The sequence below is a fragment of the Amia ocellicauda genome, chromosome 10 (genome assembly GCF_036373705.1).
Source record: "Amia ocellicauda isolate fAmiCal2 chromosome 10, fAmiCal2.hap1, whole genome shotgun sequence".
NCBI lineage: Eukaryota > Metazoa > Chordata > Actinopteri > Amiiformes > Amiidae > Amia > Amia ocellicauda.
In genome coordinates, this window is record NC_089859.1 from 36632838 (window position 1) to 36650603 (window position 17766).

General features: G+C 42.3%; 1 protein-coding gene across 2 annotated transcripts in view; it reads right to left on the minus strand.

Moving 5' to 3' along the window:
• Nucleotides 1–1530: 1530 nt before the first annotated feature.
• trip13 (thyroid hormone receptor interactor 13) overlaps nucleotides 1531–17766 on the minus strand; it is a 74554-nt gene continuing 58318 nt past the window's right edge. Inside the window, exons 14-16 of one of the 2 annotated variants that reach the window (XM_066716024.1) lie at nucleotides 8442–8494; nucleotides 3924–5412; nucleotides 1531–3378 (exon numbers count right to left, since the gene is read on the minus strand). In XM_066716024.1, coding sequence (XP_066572121.1) covers nucleotides 5394–5412; nucleotides 8442–8494 — 72 coding nt within the window. In that variant the 3' untranslated portion in view covers nucleotides 1531–3378; nucleotides 3924–5393. Of the gene's footprint in view, nucleotides 3379–3923; nucleotides 5413–8441; nucleotides 8495–17766 lie in introns of those variants that run through there. The other variant, XM_066716023.1, reaches the window with a different exon arrangement.

Sequence of the window (17766 nt, forward strand, 5' to 3'; positions counted from 1 at the left end):
TTTTCTCCATTGACTCCCAGCAAAGCAGTGGGTTTTCAGTGGAGTTCCCCTTTAAAAAGTTATAGTGTGTCTACATTACAATGGCCTGTACTATATATACACTCACCTAAAGGATTATTAGGAACACCATACTAATACTGTCAGAACTGCCTTAATTCTACGTGGCATTAATTCAACAAGGTGCTGAAAGCATTCTTTAGAAATGTTGGCCCATATTGATAGGATAGCATCTTGCAGTTGATGGAGATTTGTGGGATGCACATCCAGGGCACGAAGCTCCCATTCCACCACATCCCAAAGATGCTCTATTGGGTTGAGATCTGGTGACTGTGGGGGCCAGTTTAGTACAGTGAACTCATTGTCATGTTCAAGAAACCAATTTGAAATGATTTGACCTTTGTGACATGGTGCATTATCCTGCTGGAAGTAGCCATCAGAGGATGGGTACATGGTGGTCATAAAGGGATGGACATGGTCTGAAACAATGCTCAGGTAGGCCGTGGCATTTAAACGATGCCCAATTGGCACTAAGGGGCCTAAAGTGTGCCAAGAAAACATCCCCCACACCATTACACCACCACCACCAGCCTGCACAGTGGTAACAAGGCATGATGGATCCTTGTTCTCATTCTGTTTACGCCAAATTCTGACTCTACCATCTGAATGTCTCAAGAGAAATAGAGACTCACCAGACCAGGCAACATTTTTCCAGTCTTCAACTGTCCAATTTTGGTGAGCTTGTGCAAATTGTAGCCTCTTTTTCCTATTTGTAGTGGAGATGAGTGGTACCCGGTGGGGTCTCCTGCTGTTGTAGCCCATCCGCCTCAAGGTTGTACGTGCTGTGGCTTCACAAATGCTTTGCTGCATACCTCGGTTGTAACGAGTGGTTATTTCAGTCAAAGTTGCTCTTCTATCAGCTTGAATCAGTCGTCCCATCGTCTGGCACCAACAACCATGCCACACTCAAAATTGCTTAAATCACCTTTCTTTCCCATTCAGACATTCAGTTTGGAGTTCAGGAGATTGTCTTGACCAGGACCACACCCCTAAATGCATTGAAGCAACTGCCATGTGATTGGTTGGTTAGATAATTGCATTAATGAGAAATTGAACAGGTGTTCCTAATAATCCTTTAGGTGAGTGTATATATCTATAATCGTGATTGACTGGGGGAAAAATGTACCATGCAAAATTACCTCTTGTGCCACTTCTGACACCCATGCCATTGGTTGCAGACCCCTAGCTTATATCTTTGCTCCAGCCAGTGAAGCAATGAGTGGCTGTAGCGCCAGGTTCATTACATGTTGTCCTTTGCCCTACTCTTTGAGCAGTAGGCAGTTGGTCTCTGTTCGCTACTTGTTTGCTTCCTGCTGAGCAAGGGTGTACTGAACCAGTTGCTGAATGAGACTCTCCATGCTTGCTCGGTGGGTATTTCTCAAGAAAGTTGCACACATTCTCCACCACTCTGAAAAGAGATGTACAAGAGATGTATGCGGGATCTGCAAGCACAGAGATTCACAGGACACAGAGTTCAAGAAATTGCAGCTCTAAGGCTGGATTTATTTGGATTAACAGAGGGGCTTTGCAATAAAGATCAATCACAAAGACAAATCAAAAGTAAAATAAACCCTAGCTCTTTTTGAGCCCTGTAGCATAAGGTACACTTATAAATTTTAATTAAAGAAGTGAATTTATAGTGTCACCTTATCACGAATCCTGGAATCTTGTAGAACTCAATTTCCGTAATAATTGGACGCAGACACCAATTCCAAAGATATAAATTGTCAAATGTATTAAAAACAAAGACTAAATATTGCACTACACCAATTATACAAAAAGGGAAAAACTAATTAAAATTCACTCTAGATCAACAAATCAAAGACAAATCACTTCCATGACCAAATCAAAGACCATGGGATCGCATATGATAACACACAAATCGTTAAACAAAAAAGGTTATAAACTCATTGACTACAATACAATAATTAGTAAGAAGAAGGTGAGTCTCTCATTAGTATTGTTAGTCGGACATCAAATAACTACGCAGGTTAGTATTTATGTCAGGTAACTTCTCGTTATATATATATATATATATTTATTTATTTAGTCTCATTTACGTTTAGGTGCCGAGAAAGATCCTATCATTACTTGTTACCACAATTTCCCTTAAATGATTATTATTCAATGATTAAGGATAGGCGGGGCCACCAATAATCTAATGTCTATTAATCTGTGTAAATTTCAGACTAAACAGTTAAACAGGAATGAGAAGATATTTCTCGGCGTTGACAGATTTTATTTCTAAAATTTTCAAACAAAACAGTTTAATGCAGCACTCATTTATATTTAAGAAAACTAAATGAAATTACACATTATAAAGTTTATGACTCACAGAATAACATTTCTAATTGATTTCTCAAATGTCACGAATCATAAACTCCAAACTGTTAAACTTACTTCGTCGCATAGAGGCCTCTCTGTCTTCGGGCTCAAATAAAAACACACGGTTTGGAACAAAGGCAGTCCAGTTCGGCTTTGTCCAATAACTTCCACTTCAGTCGATGCTCCTGGAAGTTGGGGGTTTCGCAAAAGTAGAGTCTTTTCCAAACAGATTTTCCACTGGTTTGAAGGCTCCAATGTTGTGCACAGGATGTCTTCTTTGTAAGCAGTGTTTTCCACCGTAGTTACTTTGAGGAAACGGCCCTGTTCATTTCCAAGGGTCAAGTTTCTTAAGACTCAATAGCTATTTAAATGACTGAATACTTCTGTATTACAGTTGACTTAGTCAATTGTCCAGCTGTATGAACTCCACTGATCAGGTGGGCACAGGCGGGCAGGCGCAGGTTCTAAAGTTCTTTACTTAATAAAGTTCTTTAAAGAATTCTTTGTACGGCTCAATCTCCTTCCCCCAGTTCAACTCTTCTGTTGCCGGCAAAGACTTAGTTGGTTTCCGGTTCTGTTTCTGGTGACAGAGCTACAGGTTGAGCTGTGGCAGTGAGTTACTGGTTCAGGTGAGAGAGAGAGAAAGTCGCTGTGCGTTGCCTTTTAATGCCTGATAGATCATAGGTGATTGGTTCTTGAGTGTGCGAGGTTGGATTTGTGCCAACCCCCCAGTCTCCGATTGGAGGAGGCTCGATTCATGCCTGATGCCAATCCATGCCATCTTTTGGAAATGCCAGTTTGTCTGGGTTCGTAGCTCTGTTTCGGGATTTCGGCTCTCGTCCACTTCAAAGGTTTTTATTACCTCCAGGCCTTATTCCCCAGACATTTCACAGCAGAGGTTCCAAGCCATTTGGCCCATTCTCAGTGCCATCCTCCCAAGACTGCCACTTTGATGTAGAACAGTTCATGGGCCGATGAGCTCTGGAAATCTGATAACTTTGGAGGAGAGGTCTTCTTTAGATCAACGTTCCAGCTAAGGGCTCTGAATGCTCTTATCAAAATACCCCCCCCCCTTAACGCAACACTCCACTATAAGATTTGAGTTTAAATCAAATCAAAAGTTTGACCAACCAGATAGTCATGTTTAACAAATCTGCTGCCAATATCAGTTTTTAGTTTGGGGTATACATAGGCTGACCAGATGACTGCGTGTTCACTTTGAAGGCTCACTAACAGGCACACAGTCAGCACTTGTATGAGTAAACAGAGCACCTGACTCAAAACACTGGCTTCACAGACAGATTAATCATGCACTATAGCCAATGTTATTCTAGGTAGGGTAGAGTTTTTGGGATTCACTTTAAAATAAATCAAATAACTGTGTAACATTGTTAGGCATAATGATATACTGATTTATATTGTTTAATTTCATTTTTTAAATATATTTTAACATACATAATAGTGGGTGCAAAACATCTTCACCAAATTTTGAAAATGATCCTACTCAATTTATTACATATGATGGCTGAGATTATACATACCTCGTCAGAGAGGTATTCTGGAGCATTAGATCTTCTCATGGATGCATTCATTCTCTGGGATCCCCAAATTGGAGTAACTGGAAATAAAATGAGGCACTTAGGAACACCCTCCTCAAACTAAAACAACATAATACATAAATAGTCCTTTGGAATTCACAAGTTCATAGCTGTATTTGTTGGTTAAAATTGGTCAGAAATATTGTGTTATTCAACACCATTATTATCCTTACAATATTTTTTCTTTGGCATTGGGATCTCAAAGTATTAGGAGAGTTTCCAGACATAAAAGCAACAAGAGAATGTTGTGTTGGCTCTTAATTTAGAAGGGTTATTTTCTAACACATTTTGTGAAATAGGCGCTTTAGGCAAATATGTAGACTTGTGTAGTGCTTTCTCCAATTTCTTCTTTTTCGAATTTTGTTCACCTTCATCTAAAACAAACAAAAAATGCTGTTATAACACATATCCAGATTGTAAAAAAATAAATGTGTCAGTACAATCATCACCATCACCATCTTCATTGTCTAAATCATATATTGAAGGTTTCTTCATTTTTCATGCAAGCAACCCAGTGTCATCAGTGTCGACGTTAGCCCTTTTAGCTTTTTTTAAAGTACTGCTGTAACTATCTGAAAATAATAATAATAATAATAATAATAATAATAATAATAATACTCAGCAAAAAAAGAAACGTCCTTTTTTCAGGACACTGTATTTTAAAGATAATTTTGTAAAAATCCAAATAACTTTAAAGATCTTTATTGTAAAGGGTTTAAACAATGTTTTCCATGCTTGTTCAATGAACCATACACAATTAATGAACATGCACCTGTGGAACGGTTGTTAAGACACTAACAGCTTACAGACGGTAGGCAATTAAGGTCAGAGTTATAAAAACTTAGGACATTAAAGAGACCATTCTACTGACTCTGAAAAACACCAAAAGAAAGTTGCCTAGGGTCACTGCTCATCTGCGTGAACGTGCCTTACGCATCCTGCAAGGAGTCATGAGGACTTCAGATGTGGCCAGGGAAATAAATTGGAATGTCCGTACTGTGAGAAGCCTAAGACAGCGCTACAGGGAGACAGGAAGGATAGCTGATCGTCCTCGCAGTGGCAGACCACGTGTAACAACACCTGCACAGGATCGGTACATCCAAATATCACACCTGCGGGACAGGTACAGGATGGCAACAACAACTGCCTGAGTTACACCAGGAATGCACAATCCCTCCATCAGTGCTCAGACTGTCCGCAATAGAGAGGCTGGACTGAGGGCTTGTAGGCCTGTTGTAAGGCAGGTCCTTACCAGACATCATCGGCAACAACGTTGCCTATGGGGACAAACCCACCTTCGCTGGACGTGATTTCCTGCAATACACAAATGTCAGTGTTCTGTGTGTTTTGTGTGTTCAGTGTTCTGTCATGGCCAGTGAAGAGCCCAGATCACACCGGAGGAGCTTTTCCAGATCAGCAGGGACACACGCACCTGGGGATACAAATGGAAATTGGTCTTCAAGGCATTCAAAATGGAAAACAGGAGACACTTCTTCACACAGAGAGTAGTCACAATCTGGAACAAACTCCCCAGCAATGTGGTAGATGCTGAAAGTTTGGGAACATTTAAAAATAGACTGGATCCTTGGATCACTCAGTTATTAATGGACACCAAACAAGCACAATGGGTCGAATGGCCTCCTCTCGTTTGTAAACTTTCATATGTTTCTTATCTCAATCCCATTGAGCACGTCTGGGACCTGTGGGATTGGAGGGTGAGGGCTATGGCCATTCCCCCCACAAATGTCTGGGAACTTGCAAGTGCCTTGGTGGAAGATTGGGGTAACATCTCACAGCAAGAACTGGCAAATCTGGTGCAGTCCATGAGGAGGAGATGCACTGCAGTACTTAATGCAGCTGGTGGCCACACCAGATACTGACTGTTACTTTTGATTTTGACCCCCCTTTGTTCAGGGACACATTATTACATTATTACATTATTCACATGTCTGTGAAACTTGTTCAGTTTATGTCTTAGTTGTTGAATCTTTTTATGTTCATACAAATATTTACACGTTAAGTTTGCTGAAAATTAAAGCAGCTGAATGTGAGAGGACGTTTCTTTTTTTGCTGAGTATATGTTTTTTTCTGTTCCCATTGGAAAAAAAAAACATTTGAATCTATTTCTATTAAATTAAATTAAAGATTAATTTTCATAGTATCTTGTTGAAAGTTTTAAATTTACATTCAAAATGGTTACAAGCCATGTGATGGACCCACATCACAATGGTACAGTGAGGGGAAAAAGTATTTGATCCCCTGCTGATTTTGTACGTTTGCCCATTGACAAAGAAATTATCAGTCTATCATTTTAATGGTAGGTGTATTTTAACAGTGAGAGACAGAATAACAACAAAAAAATCCAGAAAAACACATTTCAAAAAAGTTATAAATTGATTTGCATGTTAATGAGTGAAGACTCCGTATAGGAAGTTGAAGAAAGTGTTTTGTGATCATTATTTAATGTTTTGTATTGGTACTAGCATTGGTACCAGATTCGATTTAGCAGGACAAGTAAAGGGTCAACAAGGTCGATTTGTTAGAAACTCCCGTCAGTAATGAAAGATTATGCAGTGCCGAAATAGCCTACAGATGTCTGCTGTGAATTTGTTTATGGCTTAATCGTTTCTCCAGATAAGGCAGGAATGTTTCTGTTAATGAGCGATTGACACTAGGTAAACGACCACCGTGGGATCGCATCTTCCTAGTGCACATCAAAGACGGACATCTGCTTTTTGTATCCATCACCTCTGGAGGACAGATCGTAAAACGGACCCGGACCTGTATCTTCTGATTGGATGAACGGCCATAAGATGTTATGTCATTTTCCCTATAAAAGTTGTACTCATGTCTGTAAACATTAAGCCTCACTGAAGGAATTATTTCTGACAGTGGAGCTTCCGAGCGGCTCGATTAAAGTTCTGTTTGCTTTGTCTCTGCGACTTCTCCACTTATTTCCAAGACGGTTCTACAATGAGGGAAATAAGTATTTGACCCCTTCGACTTAGTACTTGGTGGCAAAACCCTTGTTGGCAATCACAGAGGTCAGACGTTTCTTGTAGTTGGCCACCAGGTTTGCACACATCTCAGGAGGGATTTTGACCCACTCCTCTTTGCAGATCCTCTCCAAGTCATTAAGGTTTTGAGGCTGACGTTTGGCAACTCGAACCTTCAGCTGCCTCCACAGATTTTCTATGGGATTAAGGTCTGGAGACTGGCTAGGCCACTCCAGGACCTTAATGTGCTTCTTCTTGAGGCACTCCTTTGTTGACTTGGCTGTGTGTTTTGGGTCATTGTCATGCTGGAATACCCATCCACGACCCATTTTCAATGCCCTGGCTGAGGAAAGAAGGTTCTCACCCAAGATTTGACGGTACATGGCCCCGTCCATCGTCCCTTTGATGCGGTGCAGTTGTCCTGTCCCCTTAGCAGAAAAACACCCCCAAAGCATAATGTTTCCACCTCCATGTTTGACGGTGGGGATGGTGTTCTTGGGGTCATTCCTCCTCCTCCAAACACGGCGAGTTGAGTTGATGTCAAAGAGCTCGATTTTGGTCTCATCTGACCACAACACTTTCACCCAGTTCTCCTCTGAATCATTCAGATGTTCATTGGCAAACTTCAGATGGGCCTGTACATGTGCTTTCTTGAGCAGGGGGACCTTGCAGGTGCTGCAGGATTTCAGTCCTTCACGGCATATTGTGTTACCAATTGTTTTCTTGGCGACTATGGTCCCAGCTGCCTTGAGATCATTAACAAGATCCTCACGTGTAGTTCTTGACTGATTCCTCACCGTTCTCATGATCATTGAAACTCCACGAGGTGAGTTCTTGCATGGAGCCCCAGACCGAGGGAGACTGACAGTTATTTTGTGTTTCTTCCATTTGCGAATAATGGCACCAAGTGTTGTCACCTTCTCACCAAGCTGCTTGGCGATGGTCTTGTAGCCCATTCCATCCTTGTGTAGTTCTACAATCTTGTCCCTGACATCCTTGGACAGCTCTTTGGTCTTGGCCACAGTGGAGAGTTTGGAATCTGATTGATTGATTGCTTCTGTGGACAGGTGTCTTTTATACAGGTAACGAGCTGAGATTAGGAGCACTCCCTTTAAGAGAGTGCTCCTAATCTCAGCTCGTTACCTGTATAATAGACACCTGGGAGCCAGAAATCTTGCTGATTGATAGGGGATCAAATACTTATTTCACTCATTAACATGCAAATCAATTTATAACTTTTTTGAAATGCGTTTTTCTGGATTTTTGTGTTGTTATTCTGTCTCTCACTGTTAAAATACACCTACCATTAAAATTATAGACTGGTCATTTCTTTGTCAGTGGGCAAACGTACAAAATCAGCAGGGGATCAAATACTTTTTTCCCTCACTGTATATATTTTTACCTATATGTGAAAACAAAATAAATATGCTGAATTACATCTTCATTACACATATTGTCTACTTACCTGTTTTTGTGTAAATCTTCACAGGATGTCCACTTTTCTTCTTCGAAGCTCACCTTAAAGCGGGGCCAATAGCAAAACACACCTTGTAAACAATATTAAACACACATTTAAATTGTTTGTCAATTGTGACCTATTAACATTGACACATATAACATGCAATGACACATCTCATTATGCATTTAAAAAGTGAACATATTTCCCAGTAAAAAAATCTATCTCTTTGGTACCAAGTTTGCTATTACAACTGAATAGTGGCAGTCAGACATCTTAAAGGAGTAACTCAACATTTTTAATAATGTTGTAGATTTTATTGTACCAGGTTTTTTTGTTTAGTTTTATTTGTTTTAAATTACATTTTGCTTTCATACTGTGGTTAGAAGACAGCTATTATTCATTATTCATCCAGTCAAAAGCATCAATTCCACCTATGCACTTTTAATAGATTTAGAGAGTTCATGTTTCTCTGGGGGTAATAATTTAAAGTGTCACACATCAGCAGGGGTGGTATTTTCCGACAGTACTTGTAATATTAGTCCTCTATCCCTGCTAGATAGCACTTCACAGTTCTTATTATGCTTCTCGCGTTCTTGATTGTTTTCCTCCTTGCTCCCTTTCCCGTAGCCCTTGTCTGTGACCCTACATCTTGACAGCACTTTCACCGTCTAGGATGTAGGAAGTCACTTACTCTACTTGTGTAAATTGTAAATTGTAATTTGTAAAATGTATTTTGAATTGCTGTTTTAGACTAATTGAATTTGTAATGATTGATGCCTTGTACTTCTCTGTATTTTTGGACTTTGTTTGCACTTATGTTGTAAGTCGCCCTGGATAAGGGCGCCTGCCAAGAAATAAATAATAATAATAAAGTATGGGGAGTCTGTCAGTGACTTTGGAGCAGACAGACTGATCAGCTGCAGACACAGAGCTCCTCATGTGCTCTATCAGCATCCCTACAAACTGTTCTAAGGCAAGATTATGTTCAAAGTCAGCAATACCATATATATATTTTCATTTTAAAAATGTTTATGGGTATTATTTTAAATGTTTACTTTCTATTCTACAATATAAAACTGTTAAATCTTGTGTCATGCATCTCACTGACATGCAGTGAGTGTCACGGTCTCCCCTGTTTCTACCTTAGTTCACCACCAGAGGTCTCCCTCTCCTGAATACTAACTCTAGTGCTTCTCCTTTCCTTTGTCCAGTTCAACCAGTTCTTCCACATTCTTTCCTTCCAGGTGCACCTGTTCTGTCCTCCTCTCCTGTCATTGGTTAGTCATTCATTCACCTAGTTCAAACCCTCTTTGCTACACAGTATTTAAACCCCTCTGTTTCCTAGCTTCTTTGTGAAGTATTGCATTCTCTCCTGGATCAATTCTAAGCCTTGTTTCTTGATTGCCTTCCCGTGTATTTTTGACCTCTTGCTTCCCTCTCTCGTTTACCCCTTTCGGATCTCCCTACTAGCCTGTTTGCTTGATCGATTGACCTGGACTGTCCCTGTTTATGCTCTCTCGTTTTGCCCTTATCGGTTTTTTGCTTCAACTCTAAAGCCTGCACTTGGATCCTTTCCTTTGGTCCTTGAGGACGTCACAGAAGACTTCGCCTTTAACATGGATCCAGCGGCTTTACCTGACGTTGCTGCAGCTTTGACGGCTCAGGGGGCATTATTGGGAGAACACGACGAGATGCTACGTCAGATCAACTCCACTTTGGAACAGCTAATGAGGAAATTACCTGCTTTATCTCTCGAGTCCACAAGACAGACAACGCATGAAGCAACCCCAGGCTCGTCAGCTTCTCCAGTTCCAGATAGACCTGTACATTTGGCCATCCCAGACAAATATGATGGCTCACCAGACCACTGCGAGGGTTTTATATTACAGTGCTCCCTTTATTTCGCCCATTTACCAACTTCCTTCCCTTCTGATGACGCTAAAATCGCCTTTATTATTACTCTACTTACCGGAAAGGCACTTCAGTGGGCATCAGCTGTATGGGCTCATAAGGGTGAAGTAACACGATCTCTCGATTTCAAGCAGGTTTTCCATCATCCGACAGCCGGAAAGAACGCTGGTGAACAACTGTTCTCTCTCTGTCAGGGTACCTCTTCTGCCGCTGAATATGCTCTGGAGTTCCGGACCTTGGCCGAGATCAGTGGATGGGGTGAGCCTTCTTTAATCGCTCTTTTTCGTCGTGGCTTATGTGATGATTTACAAGCAGAATTAGCTTGCAAGGGAGACACGCTTGATCTGGAACAGTTAATACAACTTGCAATCAGACTTGACAACCTTATGAGATCCCGAGGCAAATGGTCTTTGTCTGCTACATCCCGGTTATCCACCAGATCTTCTTTCAAGCCTAGCCCTGTTACAGAACCAGAAGCCATGCAGATAGGAAGGACTCGACTACCTGCATAGGAAAGACAGAGGAGGATACAACAGCGCCTCTGCCTTTATTGTGGTCAATCTGGTCATTTCCAAGACGCCTGTCCTAATCTTCCTGGATCTTCTTCGGCCACTCCTTAGAAATCAGTGAGTACTTGTCCCCTGATAACACCCACTCAGTGTATGCTCTCAGTATGCATCCAGCTCCACACACAACACGTCTTTTTGTCTGCTTCAATAGATTCGGGGTCCGCGGGAAACTTCATAGACAGAAGAACTGCGGAGCGTTTGAACCTTCCTCTCTCACCATTCTTGCCACCACTTAATGTCAGAGCTATCAACAACCAACCCATCCATTCCAGTCCAGTTTCACTGAAAACCAAGCCAATCACCATGTCCATCGGAAACCAACATTCTGAAAAACTGCCTTTTTTAGTGATTGATTCCCCTGGAGCTGACATAATACTTGGACATCCCTGGCTCGTTCATCATAATCCCATCATTTCTTGTATCAAGGGGACTGTTATTTCTTGGGGAGAATATTGCCTTTCTAATTGTCTTCACCTTGCAGAGCCACCCACATCGAGAGTCCGTTTCTATCCACACCGCCCGAGTTTCCATCAGAATACAAGGATCTGGCTGCCGTGTTTAGCAAATCCTGAGCCTCCTCTCTGCCTCCACATCGTCCTTGGGATTGCGCAATTGATCTTCTCCCTGGCTCTACTCCACCTCGGGGCAGAATCTTTCCTCTCTCTCTTCCAGAGTTGCAGGCCATGGAGGAATACATCAAGCAGGCTTTAGCACAAGGCATAATCCGGCCATCCACTTCACCTGCTGCGGCAAACTTCTTCTTCATGGCAAAGAAGGATGGTGGTTTAAGACCCTGTATTGATTACAGGGGTCTTAATTCGCTTCTGGTAAAGTATAGATATCCTTTACCTTTAGTTCCGGCTGCCCTGGAACAGGTAAGAGGAGCTCGGTACTTTACAAAACTTGATCTACGTAGTGCATACAACCTAATCCGGATACGAAAAGGAGAGGAGTGGAAGACAGCATTTATTACTAACTCGGGACACTATGAATATTTAGTCATGCCTTTTGGTCTGGTCAACGCACCTTCAGTCTTTCAAGCTTTCGTAAATGAGGTATTACAACCTTATCTTCATCACTTTGTGATCGCCTACATTGACGATATTCTGGTCTACTCCTCTACTCTCTCTGAACACATCTCCCAGGTTCGTCAGGTGCTTCAATGTCTGCTACAAAATGGACTGTATGTCAAGGCTGAGAAATGTGAATTTCACCAACAGCACGTGGCTTTTCTTGGATACATCATTGACGCCAGTGGAGTTCACATGGATCCTGAGAAGGTGAAAGCAGTTACTGAGTGGCCTCAACCTCAAACTATTAAAGAGTTGCAACGTTTTCTGGGTTTTGCTAACTTTTACCGTCATCCAAAACTTCAGTTTGGTCGCCTCTCCTTTAACCTCTCTATTAAAGGGCTCTGCTCGTCATTTATTATGGACGGATTCTGCTGAGGTCGCCTTCGAGAAACTCAAGTCCCTGTTCACCACTGCTCCAGTCCTCAAGCACCCAATCTCCCTTTCGTTGTGGAAGTAGATGCTTCTGAAAACGGCGTCGGGGCAGTGCTTTCTCAACGACACGGTCAACCACCTAAACTTCATCCCTGTGCATTCTTTTCTAGGAAATTATCACCTGCAGAGAGGAATTATGACATCGGTAACAGGGAACTCTTGGCAGTGAAGTTAGCCTTTGAGGAGTGGAGGCATTGGCTGGAGGGATCAAAACACCCTTTTCTGGTACTCACGGATCATCGAAACTTGGAATATATTCAAGCAGCAAAACGCCTTAACCCAGTCAAGCGCGCTGGGCTTTGTTTTTCACTCGTTTTCAATTCACCCTGACTTATCGCCCAGGATCCAAGAACATCAAAGCAGATGCTCTCTCTCGTCAGTTTGACTCTGTTCATGAACCTCTGTCTGATGATCCCATTCTACCATCTACCTGTATTGTCGCTCCTATCAAATGGAATTTCTTGGATCAACTTCAAAGGGAACTTTCCTCTAATCCTGCCCCTTCCACATGTCCTTCTAATAAGATCTATGTACCTTCATCCAAGCGTCACACACTCCTTCAGTGGATTCATTCAAACCCCACTTCTGGACATCCAGTGATTCATCGTTCAAGGAACTGAACCTTTTCACCCTGGATGAGACTATGTGGGGACTTGATTCAAGTCTTCAAAATCATGAAAGGCATTGACCACATCAAACCAGAGGAACTTTTCCAGATCAGCAGGGACACACGCACCAGGGGACACAAAGAAATCAACCCTTGACCCCACTTCTCCTCAGAACTACCACCCTGTCTCCTTACTCCCCTTCCTCTCATGACTCTTGAGTGGGCGGTCCACCATCAGCTCTCTGCCTTTCTGTCCCAAAACTCACTCCTTGTTCCTCTGCAATCCGGGTTCCACACAGCTCACACCACTGAGATTGCTCTCCTGGCAGTCACTGACTCCCTCAGCTGTGCTCGGGAGGGCTCCCTCTCCTCAGTCCTCATTCACCTGGATCTCTCTGCAGCATATGATATTGTCGATCACTCCATCCTCCTCTCCTGCCTCGCTGACCTTGGAATCTCTGGGACTGCACTCACCTGGTTCTCCTCCTACCGGACTAACCGGACCAACCAAGTGACATGGCGAGGTTCCTCATCCACCCACCAACCTCTCCTCACAGGAGTACCCAAAGGCTCCATCCTGGGCCTGCTCCTGTTTTCTCTCTACACTCGCTCCCTGGGCCCCCTCATCGCATCCCATGGTTTCTCCTACCACTTCTACCCTGATGATGCCCAGATCTTCCTGTCTTTTCCCTCTTCTGACCCTCTCATCCCCTCTCACATCTCTTCCTGTTTGTCTGCTATCTCCGCCTGGATGCACTCGCATCACCTCAAGCTCAACCTCTCCAAATCAGATCACCACTCTTCCTCACCTTCTGCTGATCTCTCCATCTCAATCCCCTTGGAATCCATGACACTCTCTGCTTCTTCTTCTGCTACAAATCTAGGTGTCACCCTTGATCCTGTGCTCTCCTACACCCAGCACATCACCACGTTGACACACACCTGCAGATTCTTCCTGAGCAACATACGCCAAATCCGTCCCTTCCTCACCAACTCAGCTGCTTGTCCAGTCACTAGTTCTCTCCCGCCTGGACTACTGCATCTCCCTCCTGGCCGGCCTACCTGCAAATACTACCTGCCCGCTCCAGCTCATCCAGAACTCTGCGGCTCATCTGGTATTTTCTCTGCCCCGATTCACACACGCTACTCCACTGCTCCGCTCCCTCCTCTGGCTCCTGATACCGGCACGCATTCAGTTCAAGACATTGACCCTCACCTACCGCTGTCTCGACCACACTGCACCAAGCTACCTTCAGTCCCTCGTCTCCCCATACATCCCCTCCAGACCACTGCAGTCTTCCAGTGCCAGAAGACTAACTCTGTCTACTCTCCACTCCCCTTCCTCCAGAGCCCGATCCTTCTCATCCTTGGCCCCTAAATGGTGGAACGACCTTCCCACTGAAGTCAAAACAGCAGAGTCTTTGACCTCCTTCCGGCGCTTACTCAAGACACATCTTTTCACTTTGTATAATTGCCAGTATGTGCATATTTTTATAAAGCATTAATGCAGAAACGTCTGTCATACCTTTCAACATTAATTAATTTCAGATCCAATAGTTATAGAACTAGATCCCAAAAACTGATTACACTAGTGATTCCTTTGGCTTCCACTGAGTTGGGCAAAGTTGCATTTGGTTTCTTTGCACCCTATTTATGTAATGAATGGCAGAATGTTTTTAAATTGGAAGTGTTGGTGTCATTAGGACAGTTCAAATGGTTGATTTATGATTTTAATGTTAAATGCATTTGTTATTTTGAATGTGTATTATGTTGATAATTTCATTTAAATGTACTGTTTGTATTTCATGCTGTATTTTATTTGTTTTAAATGTTTTTATATTTCTTATTTGGGATGCCTGTCTTGTAGGACACAATTGAAAATGAGACTTAAGCCTCAATGTGGTTTTCCCTGTTGAAATAAAGTGTCTATATACACTCACCTAAAGGATTATTAGGAACACCTGTTCAATTTCTCATTAATGCAATTATCTAACCAACCAATCACATGGCAGTTGCTTCAATGCATTTAGGGGTGTGGTCCTGGTCAAGACAATCTCCTGAACTCCAAACTGAATGTCTGAATGGGAAAGAAAGGTGATTTAAGCAACTTTGAGCGTGGCATGGTTGTTGGTGCCAGACGGGCCGGTCTGAGTATTTCACAATCTGCTCAGTTACTGGGATTTTCACGCACAACCATTTCTAGGGTTTACAAAGAATGGTGTGAAAAGGGAAAAACATCCAGTATGCGGCAGTCCTGTGGGCGAAAATGCCTTGTTGATGCTAGAGGTCAGAGGAGAATGGGCCGACTGATTCAAGCTGATAGAAGAGCAACTTTGACTGAAATAACCACTCGTTACAACCGAGGTATGCAGCAAAGCATTTGTGAAGCCACAACACGTACAACCTTGAGGCGGATGGGCTACAACAGCAGAAGACCCCACCGGGTACCACTCATCTCCACTACAAATAGGAAAAAGAGGCTACAATTTGCACAAGCTCACCAAAATTGGACAGTTGAAGACTGGAAAAATGTTGCCTGGTCTGATGAGTCTCGATTTCTGTTGAGACATTCAGATGGCAGAGTCAGAATTTGGCGTAAACAGAATGAGAACATGGATCCATCATGCCTTGTTACCACTGTGCAGGCTGGTGGTGGTGGTGTAATGGTGTGGGGGATGTTTTCTTGGCACACTTTAGGCCCCTCAGTGCCAATTGGGCATCGTTTAAATGCCACGGCCTACCTGAGCATTGTTTCTGACCATGTCCATCCGTTTATGACCACCATGTACCCATCCTCTGATGGCTACTTCCAGCAGGATAATGCACCATGTCACAAAGGTCGAATCATTTCAAATTGGTTTCTTGAACATGACAATGAGTTCACTGTACTAAACTGGCCCCCACAGTCACCAGATCTCAACCCAATAGAGCATCTTTGGGATGTGGTGGAACGGGAGCTTCGTGCCCTGGATGTGCATCCCACAAATCTCCATCAACTGCAAGATGCTATCCTATCAATATGGGCCAACATTTCTAAAGAATGCTTTCAGCACCTTGTTGAATCAATGCCACGTAGAATTAAGGCAGTTCTGAAGGCGAAAGGGGGTCAAACACAGTATTAGTATGGTGTTCCTAATAATCCTTTAGGTGAGTGTATACAGTACTGTGCAAAAGTTTTAGGCAGGTGTGAAAAAATGCTTTAAAGTAAGAATGCTTTCACAAATAGACAAGAATGTTAAAGGGGTCATGATCTGCCTTTTTCTTTTTTTTTGTACTGTTCTCTGAGGTCCACTTATAATGTTATCAAGATTTTTACATCAAAAAACATCATAATTTAGAAGTATTAGGCTATTTTCTGTCCTGTTTTGTCTTGAACCCCCTCATTGGAAAACACCGTTTGAATAGGCGTGGCGGATTGTAGACTCGGAAGTAAATGCCCGCTGGTATGACTGGCTAACAGTTTTGCATATTTAAACATTTTCAACTCCCCCGTCAGTACATGTGTGGAATTGTTTTGAAAATTTTCGATGTTGAGAAATGGCAGCCGGTGAAATTCAGCCATACATGTTTGTCTGAGTCTGATCCCGAATCAGAAGACAACAAACCTGCACCTCAAATGGCAAGGATACTACAGCCTGCGATAGTGTGGTAAATAATCATCTTTATGTTTAGTTATATTTTATGTATTTGTGAGGTAGTTAGCCTATTACATTATATTAGCATTTAGCCAAAGACGCTACAGAAAGTGATTTGTGTCGTTATGTTGTTAACATTTATGCATATTTGTTGGGGTAAAATTGCCTCCTATGTATTGTATATACCCACTGTATAACTGTTAGAAAATATAGGAAACTTTCCAGTAAGTTACTAGTTAAGAACTGTGAGTTATTCATAACTTTACTTATTATCTATGTCTTATGCACACTGCTAAAATAGCTTGCATAACTGCTTGTAATCCCTGCAGCTGTGGCAGACACAAAACATGTTGTTCGTACAGTATGTGCTACACTTTCCCCTTCCCGAAACACAAATATATTATGGGTTACACACATCCTCGGACAATAACATTCCCACGAGGCATGACATGTGCACCTGCTTGTGGGAACACTGCAAAACTTTTTCTTTCTCAAACGCATTAGCCAATGAATCAGTACTATTATGTTGTGTAACTACGTATCGGGACTGCCCCGTAACTGTCACTGAAGTTGTTTTTTAGACTGTATAAAGGCTGCGTGAAACTTTCAATAAACGGAAGATAAACGAACGGACTACTTCTGTGTCTGTGCATTTTTCTTCCCGAGCGCTCGTCTCCTGCTGAACAGTCTCCCCTGTAGCTGAAACGCTGACTGGCTTGACTGCCTGATTCACTGGGATCCGAAGGGTTGCTTCAACTGAAGCGTTGTACCTTAACAATATTATTATTACATGTTTTATATTTCATTGGTTGTTGCATATAAAGTTTAGATACTAGGCGTTAATACAGTTATATCTGACAAAGGATAATTTGTGCTGCTTCATGTAAACGAAGTATAAATGAATGTACCATCTTTTGTCAAGCTGTTGTTCTTATATTCAAAACTGTGTTTTTCCACAACTTGGCAATGCACAGCGTCTTGTTGTCTTCGGAGCCATCTTTATTGTTTGGTTTCTGCATAGATCCGCGTTTGCCTCTCTCGTTATTTACCTACTATATGCGTTAATCGGTGGGTGGGGCTAAGCAGGCAGTAATGTAGAAGCAG